Source organism: Ahaetulla prasina, chromosome 3 (genome assembly GCF_028640845.1).
Source record: "Ahaetulla prasina isolate Xishuangbanna chromosome 3, ASM2864084v1, whole genome shotgun sequence".
Classification (NCBI taxonomy): domain Eukaryota; kingdom Metazoa; phylum Chordata; class Lepidosauria; order Squamata; family Colubridae; genus Ahaetulla; species Ahaetulla prasina.
The window spans coordinates 193,585,273-193,594,633 of NC_080541.1; the positions used below are offsets into that span (position 1 = coordinate 193,585,273).

The 9,361-nt window shown below is 38.0% G+C and overlaps 1 protein-coding gene across 1 annotated transcript in view; it reads right to left on the minus strand.

The window, feature by feature from the left end:
• The window catches only part of AHCY (adenosylhomocysteinase), a 40,466-nt gene extending 31,211 nt beyond the window's left edge, over positions 1-9,255 (minus strand). The window contains exons 1-2 of the mRNA XM_058176563.1: positions 9,095-9,255; positions 3,722-3,912 (exon numbers count right to left, since the gene is read on the minus strand). Of these exons, the coding sequence (XP_058032546.1) occupies positions 3,722-3,912; positions 9,095-9,122 (219 nt within the window). The 5' untranslated portion in view covers positions 9,123-9,255. The remainder of the gene's footprint in view (positions 1-3,721; positions 3,913-9,094) is intronic.
• Positions 9,256-9,361: the final 106 nt, after the last annotated feature.

Here is a 9,361-nt window from a genome sequence, read left to right on the forward strand (position 1 = left end):
CCGTATATCAACCCAGGATTAAGGAAGTTTCTGTACAAACTAATTTGTGTGCAGGGGATCAGTATTCCAACCACATTTTCAGTTGAGCAAATAACAGTCTGGGGCCATGCACTATGTTAAGTCACAACTATTGGGTTTATAAATACAAACAAATCACACTATAGCATGTGGCCCTAATCCTTTTCATCAGTGCCAGAATACAAAAATTGAAGCAGAGCCACCATCACACCATCATGCCTAACCAAGCCATAATTTTATCAACCATGCTTTAGAAAATAAAATTTAACTGAAAGGCTTCCGGTTTGGCTCCGCTGTGTTAATGGCGGGCGATTTCAGTCCGCCCGTTCTTTGTGATTCTGTGAGAGCTGTTTAGACAGTGCTAATCTTCTGTCAACAGCTCGTAAATCTCTGCCCTCGGGCAAAGAGGGGGAGATGAGCATTTGAACTGAAGTTTGAGCCCCCAAGAAAAGCCCCAGAATGATTTCTGGTGGTTTGATGGGAACGCTCCTTCGATAGTTCAAAAAAAGCTCCAGAGTCCAGAACGCCTCTGCAAAAGCAGAGCAAAACGCAGCGTCCATCTCCGTGACTGAAGAGGATTACTGATAAATTGTCAACACGGAAAGAATCGAAAGCAGGAGGGCTGGCATTTGTTTGTAAGATGATTTTAACTCCCTGACAGAGAAGTTATTTGAAGAGTGGAGATGAAGAAAGATGGCGTTTTGTGTTTTGAAAGTGAAAGCTAAGGAAATGCTGATTACAATTGCTGGTGTGGAACCTCTAAGAAGAAAATAACAAGATTTTTTTTTCTAAATGGAATTTTTTTTAAAAATCTATTTCTTTTATTATCTTTTTCTTACAGTGTTTAAGAAGAAAAATTTATTGGGTTTTTTTTTCTTTTTATTCCCTCCCCCTTTTTTTTCTTCTTCTTCTTGATATTACTTAGTTTAAAAATGGCTTTTAAGCAAAGAGATTTAACCACTTCTAAATTATTGGAAATATCTTCACTTCAGGTACGGAAATTGAGAGAGGATATTAAAGAAAGTCTAAGGAATTTTTTACAGGAGCTTATGGAGGCTCATCTTTCAGAAATAGATCAAAAATTTAATGAAATGGAGAAAGAAATACTGGATTTTAAAGATTTGGTGGAAGAGCAGAGTAAGGAGATGAAAAAATTAAAGGAATCAATTACTCCATTATTGTTATCTAGTACACAGACAGAAGAAAGACTGAATGAATTTAACCAAATTAATTTAGATTTGCAAAGGAAAATAGATGAAGTTCAAATTAATTTGAATTTAGAAAATAAAATAGATGATATTCAGGTTAAGGCTGATAAGGCAGAGGAAGAAAGGGTTATATTACAATATAAATTAATGGAATATGCTATAAGGGTAAGGGGTTTAAGAGAATCTAAAGAGGAAAATTTGAAAGAGATTTTTATTCAGGCCTTTGCCCAGATAGAGGGAATGGAACCAGAAGATTTTGAAGTTAATATTGAAAAAATTTATCGTGTTAATTCCTGGTGGGCAAGGCAGAAGTGTTTACCGAGAGATGTGGTTATTTATTTTACAAATAAGAGGATTAGGTATGGAATTTTGCGAGCATTTTATAAAAATAAATTTCAAATATTAGGACAAGATATAATAATGATGAAGGAAATTCCTCCTAAAATGTTAAGAAAGAGAAAAGAATTTGCCTTTCTGGTGGATGAGCTTAAGAAACATCAGATATATTTTAGATGGGAGGTTCCAGCAGGTTTAACACTGAATTATAAAGGAAGAAAGTATTTTCTCAATACAATTTGTAAAGCACGAGATTTTTATACTAATGTATTAAAGATTGGGAATTCTTTGTTAACAGATGTTAAGTTGAATGGTGAATAGATGGTGAAAATGTGTAAGATAGAAGAAGGAGGAGAATGTTTAATTTTATTATATATGATTATGGTTAATTTTTGTAAATGATTTATTGTGGATATAAATGTGTAATTTTAGGGGTACTATATGATATATTAAAGGTATAAAGGAATAGGAAGATGGAATATTGTTTAATTTTGGAGGATAGATAGTAAAATTTAGGAACTTGGATTAAATATTATATTTAAGAGATGGATGTAATGTTAATTAGAATGTAATTGTTATAATAGATATATTTTGGATGTTATAGGTGTAATTTTAACAATGTTATTTGACATAAGTAAGGTAAAGTGAAGATTTTAATTATTACAATTGACACTTTGGATATTTGTAATATTATTTGTTGTATATATAAATGTTAAAGATGTGAAAAGATGGACTATTGCTTACCCCTGAAGGTTGGACAGAAAAATTAAAGAAACTAAGTTGGAAATATGAACTATTTTTGAGAGACTACTAAGGAAGAAAGACATTTTAGAAGAAACCTTGGTGAATATTGGAAGATGGAACGTTGTTTTGATATTGATTGATGAAGGTTGGATATTAAAACTACGTACTTTATTCAAGAATAAACACTAACTCAATTGGAAACTTTTGAGAATTCTAGGAGTGGAATGGTCTGATATATAATGGAGTGGAAGAAAGTATCTTCTTTGTCTTTGGAAGGAGTGGAGGTTTTAAGGAACGACTATGGATTATGATTTGTGCTAGATTTTAATTTTGTTGTTAGTTTTATACCCTGTACTCGGTTCTCGGAAGTCCTGGGGGTGGGGAGGAAGGAAGGGAGGGGAGGGGTAGAAAATGGATTGATAGTTAATGTACAAAGATGATTGAAGATGTATAATTAATGTAAGATCGGACCTGCCTGGTTACTACTTTAGAATGAAGGGAAAGAAGGAGTAGAAGAGAGAAGGAGGAAAGAGAAGAGGAGGAGGAGGAGGAAAGGAAGGAAGGAAGAGGGGAAGAGGGAGAAGAAAGGAGTAGGGAGGAAAGAGGAGAGGATGTAGATAAGAGAGGGGGAGGATGGTTATGGAAAGTAGAAGAAGATAAAGAAGGAGAGTAAAAGGAAAAGGAAGGGGGTGGTGACCGGGCAAACCCGATTAATTGTATATGAGGGTACATTAAATATGTTATTGGATATGTTATTGGATAAGAATGTCAAAATAAAACTTTTTAAGACAAAAAAAAAAAAAAGAAAATAAAATTTAACTGAGTTTGCACAACATGGTATGCCAAAATCAATTATTTACAAGCCACAATGACTTAGGTTCGTATAAACACACTGTAGCATCTTTACAAGAATAAAACGGAAAGACCCAACGTAAACTATAACTATCATGTAGTAAAATGTTTAATTTTGCTGGTAGAAATAGTCTTATCTTTGAGCAGAGTTCCCAATCTTTTTGGCTTTGCGGACTAGCGGGGAGGGGGAGAGAAGGGATGATTCCGCATATGTGGCGAGCAAGCATGCATGCACAGCTTCATTTGCATGAGTGGAGGACACGTGTACCCACTGCTCGCACAAATGGAGCACATGCGCTTGCCTGCTGCAAGTGGAAATGCACTCACGCTCGCATACCACTTCTGTGGCCTGGTTCCGAAAGGCTCAGGACCCAGTTAGTGGGCTGCAGCCAGGGACCCCTGGCTCTGAGATAAATATAAGTAATCAATTAAGCTTTCCCAATAATGTATTTTTGACTGCCTCTATCAATTGACAGTATTAACCTGTACATGGGCCATCTGGTATCATCCAAATACATCACAACCATCCAGGAGAGTGCAGTTTAACCCAAATGCAGCCTTACCTCTGCCCCCAGAGCTATCAGAGTCTCAATAAGAACTGCAGTCTGCACAGTCATGTGTAAGCAACCAGCAATTCGAGCTCCTTTCAGTGGTTTTGTGGAGCTGTACATCTCACGCATCTTCATCAGCCCTGGCATCTCATTTTCAGCGATGTTCAGAGCCTTGCGTCCCCATTCAGCAAGGCTGATGTCCGCTGCCGATTAAGGAAATAACAGAAATTTAAATATAGCATTCATAATACTATGCTCCGGCCTTCTCCAAATTTCCAGAATAAAATGTTAAGAAAGGAAACAGGAGTCCCATGTGCTAAACTAAAAACATTTGTTAGTTTAACATTTATAAGAAGCACTATTGACAAGAGTATCAATTTGGCGTAATAGGCACCAAGTTAGAAACCAGGGGACTCTGAGTTGTACTTTTGCCTTAGTCAAAAAGGAAGCTGAATGACCTGGGGCCAGTCAATCCCTCTCAGCCCTAGGAAGGAGGCAATGGCAAAACACTTCTGAAAAACCTTGCCAAATGAACTGGAGAGGATCTTGTCCAGACAGTATCAGAGAATCAGACACAATTAATTGGGAACAGTAGGACAGAGACGGTAGGCATACTGGTGCGCTTATGCACGCTCCCTTGGGGACCTCTTAAGAAACATGAAAGGTCAACGGTGTACAGTTTATGGTGAAAGGCATGGGGATTAGAGAGACTAACAACAGGATCAGGTAGAGTGTTCCAGACATTTACTATTCTATTGCAGTAATTTCCTACAATTAAGATTAGAGCGAATTACATTGAATTTAAATCTATTGTGTTATTATGGTTGAAATTAAAGTACTCATTTACAGGTAGAACGTTATGGTAAATAATCTTATGAACTAAGCATAGGTCAAAACATAGACAGCATAATTCGAGGCTATCTAGACCTAAAATTTCAAGCCTGGTGGTATAGGGAATTTTATTTCGAGCAGATGATTTGAGTACTCTTCTAGTAAAATATCTCTGGACCCTCTCTAATGTATTGATGTCTGAAATATAGTGAGGGTTCCAGGCAGATGAGCAGTAATCAAGTATAAGTTTGGCAAATATTTGATATGCCCTAGTTTGGAGTATAGCATTACCAGAGAGAAAATTTCATAAAATAGGATTTACAACTCTTAATGCCTTTTTGCAATGAATGGAAAAAAATTGACAAGGAATTATAATCTTCAAAGAATTTAAAGTCTTTGAATTTAAGTGCTCTTAGAATAACTATCAATGTGCAAGTATTTTATGGAGTAGCAGAGTTAAAAAATACTAATGTCACTCATCAGCCTTTCAAGAACTAGAACCATACAAACGCTATACAAATATCATTTATCAAATGTTATTTATTTATTTATTTATTATTTTGATTTATATACCACCCTTCTCCCGAAGGACTCAGGGCGGTTTACAGCAAGGTAAAAAACAAGAATACAAAGATTAAAACATTATTAAAAAACTTATTCAATTTAGCTAAAGATAATTAAAACTCTAATAAAACTGTAATAAAACCCCCCATTAAAACTATTAGGCCAGCCCTGCGCGATGGAACAAAAATGTCTTGAGCTCGCGGCGAAAGGTCCGGAGGTCAGGGAGTTGACGTATCCCTGGGGGCAGCTCGTTCCAGAGGGCAGGAGCCCCCACAGAGAAGGCCCTCCCCCTGGGGGTCGCCAGTCGACATTGTCTGACCGACGGCACCCTGAGGAGACCTTCCCTATGGGAGCGCACTAGTCGATGGGAGGCAATCAGCAGGCGGTCCCGTAAATAACCCGGTCCTAAGCCATGCAGCGCTTTAAAGGTAGTAACCAGCACCTTGAATTGCACCCAGAAGACCACCGGCAACCAGTGCAGCTTGCGCAGGAGAGGTGTTACATGGGAGCCTCGAGTTGCTCCCTCTACTACCCGCGCAGCCGCATTCTGGACCAGTTGGAGCCTCCGGGTGCTCTTCAAGGGGAGCCCCATGTAGAGAGCATTGCAGTAGTCCAGATGGGAAGTGACGAGGGCATGAGTGACCATGCATAAGGAATCCCGGTCTAGGAAAGGCCGCAACTGGCATATCAGGTGAACCTGATAAAAAGCTCCCCTGGCGACAGCCGTCATATGCTCTTCTAAAGACAACCGTACATCCAGGAAGACGCCTAGATTGCGGACCCTTTCCATGGGGGCCAATGTCTCCAATGTTATAACTGGACAACAATTGGGTCAATGTTAGATCAACTACTTTTGTTAAGTAACTTCTTTCTACAGCAATAACTCCATCTTCAAAAGATAAACTGACAGTGTTCAGAAAGCAGTGACATTGATTACAAACAGCTGCCTATCCTTTATAAAAAAAAACAATATTGCCCTTCATAAATATTTGTCCAGACTCAGCAAAGCAATTACAGGGATATGCATCTCAATCCATTTTTCCTAAAAAGTACCACTGCTCAAAAGCTGCATTTATGAATTCCTAAACTTCTAATACTTACACAGATAGAAAAATTATAAAAGCAATGGAAATGTGCAAAGACTTTTTTCCCATCCTCCTGCTTCATGGCAGTATTTCTAGATTACTAGGATTATGAGAGCAGCAAACTATTTTAATATCCTGATGAAAAGAACATTCATGAGGAGCCATCAGTTTACTTAGATTTAGCAAAAATAAAATCATAAAGAGGATTCTAAAAGTTTTGTATACTACTACACCAGCAGTTAAAATGTTGGCTCAGAAACTAGTAGACAGTGAAATCTAATTGCATCTTAGGCATGAAAAACTGGCTGGGTGACTTTGGGCCAGGCACTTTCAGCTCAAATCACCACAAGATTGGGGAAAATCGAAGGAGTATTGATGTTATCTGAAAATGGTGGGATAAAAATCTAAACAAAGAGGAGCAACAATAGTCAAATACCAAGAAAATACCAAGTGTTGGCTGGGAAATTCTGGTAGTTGGAAGTCTATATCTTAAAGCTGCCTTAGTTGAGAAACACTGGAACAAGTCTTGGAAAGAGGATGAGCAAAAACAGCTGACATACAGGAATGCAATCCCAGAATGACCTACCTTAAAATCCTTTTTTACTCCTTATTTAATCTCACTTGCATTTTTCTTTAAATAAGAAAACCCTATAAAAGCAGTTGGTAATGTTACATTTTTGTTATCCTCTTACAAGCTTCACTAATATCCATTAACCTAAATAATGTTGGTATGTCTAATTTAGATAAAAAAATGACTAGGGTGATATGATAGTAGTGTTTCAATATTTGAGGGGCTGCCACAAAAAAGAGGGAGTCAAGCTATTTTTTCAAAGCACCAGAAGGCAGGACAAGAAGCAATAGATGGAAACTAATCAAGGAGAGAAGCAACCTAAAATTAAGGAGAAATTTCACGACAGTGAGAATCATAAGCCAATGGAATGGTTAGCCTTCAGATGTTTTAGGTGCTCCATCACTGAAGGCTTTTAAAAAGAGACTTGACAGCCATTTGACTGAAATGGTATAGGGTCTCCTGCTTTGAGCAGGGGGTTGGACTAGAAGACCTCCAAGATCCCTTCCAACTCTGTTATGTTATTCTGCATCTGCTGCACTTTGCCATTAAAGGACTTCTAATGGTAGACATTTGGGGGATTCAAACACAAAGGAGAAAACAAATTAGAAGAGAAGAGAAGAGAAGAGAAGAGATTTTTTTTATTGGACAAGTGTGATTGGACACACAAGGAATTTGTCTTGGTGCATATGCTCTCAGTGTACATAAAAGAAAAGAAACGTTCATCAAGAATCATAATGTACAACACTTAATGATAGTGATAGGGTACAAATAAGCAATCAGGAAATACCCTAAGACTGGAGACTGTATTCAGTGAAATCATAGCTATTTAACTGAAAATAAACCCAAGAAAAGAAACAGATATTGCTCCAGGCAAAGCATATAAAAATGTTGAAAAGACAGAGAAGCAAAAAAAAAATGCTTATGCAAAGCATCTAATAAATAATTGACTTTAGTCAACTTTGCCCTAGAACAAAACTTAGGTGATTGCATGTACATACATGCCTGACTTCAGAGAAGTTGTCTGTTGAAAGGAAAGAAACAGGACAGAAAGAAGAGTTTTACACAATGAATAGAGTTGAGTCTTTTGTCAAGATATCTAAATTGTGTTAGTAAATATCAGGATCTTCCTATACAAAATATTTGGAATTGACAACACTGATTTGTATGCTCTCAGAAACAGAAGGTCAGAGTAGTTTTTATCAAACATGGTATTATTCGGTGGATGTTCAAAGGCTGTAAATGACCAAATAATGTGCCTTATGGAAGCTACAGTTCAATACACTGGTGGAGCTGGCCATAAGATTTTCCCACATTGTCCAGTGTATATACAATTGCACTTTATTTCTCATCCCCTAAAGGAATGGCAAATCTCCATTTCATCAAGGTATTCTTACATTGTCTATGCAATGTTTAAGGTTCACAGGACAGTCCAAATTCAGCAAAATAAGAATATTGCAATAATGAAAAAAGCTGTGATTCTAACATTTCTAAGTAGAACCTCTATGTTATGCTCATCCACAAAGGCTTCCATTATAAACAAAATTCTTTTAGCATGTGAAAAACAAGTCTTGATTCTAGGCAGCTGGAGGAACAACGTGTCTTTAAAAAAAAGATATTTCTTATTCCAGATTGAATTTCAAGTAACAGCCTTTTCTTTCGTAGAAATAATTAGTACACATGGTAAATGGATTTAGCAGCCAGAGGGCAGCGGTTCTTGACAGCATGGTCCCCAGAAGCATGACGGGAAATGTAGTCATTTTAATTGCAAGACTCAAAGATCTTCCTGCTGGAGAGCAGTCAGAAGAACTACACTTCCCCAAAGCTTCTTTTCGCTTCAGAGCCACATGGCGTTTGCTGAGATATCGCATAGAAAACGAGCTAGTAGTCAATCTGAAATCCATTTTGACTATGGGGGGGGGGACTCACAAGCCTTCCAACATTATACAAGCAGCACTTAGCGAGGATCATCCCTTTAATTTTCAGATCGATTTTCAGTTCTTTAACTGAAATCAATAGGTTGCATATTAAATCCTCCCCTTGGAAGAAAGAATGATGTAGATCCTTTTTCTAGATCCTTTTAGATCTAGAAAACATCTCCTCTTTCAGTTTTAAAAAGAGCCTAAGGCACAGTAAAAAAAAAAAACCATCACGTTTCTCTGCTAAATGTTTCCGAGAAAAATCCGAATCCTTTTGGCCATTGGTTTGTTTGTTTTTTTAATTTTGCAATAAACCTCTGTACCGTGTTCAGAAAGGAAACAGAACTGCCTCTATCAGGCCTCGTATGGGGACCGCTTGTGGCACGAAGAAGAAAGAATAGGAGAATGAACTACTTACCAACTTTGTAGGGCAGCTTGTCGGACATGCTGGTGCTTTGAACAGTACAAAAGAGAAGGGAGAGAAAGGCAGCCACCTAGATGGGCACAGGAAAGCAAGCGGCGCCAAAAACAGGCTTTAAATAGACTCGCCTACTTTTGCAAACCCCCGAGACCCCCTCCACCAATCCCCGTCTGCGGCACGATGTGGGCGTGGTCGCAGAATGCTCCTGTGCAGAGGAAGGCGCGTGCTCGGGGAGTGGTGGAAGAGAGCCGGGCGGAGAGAAAC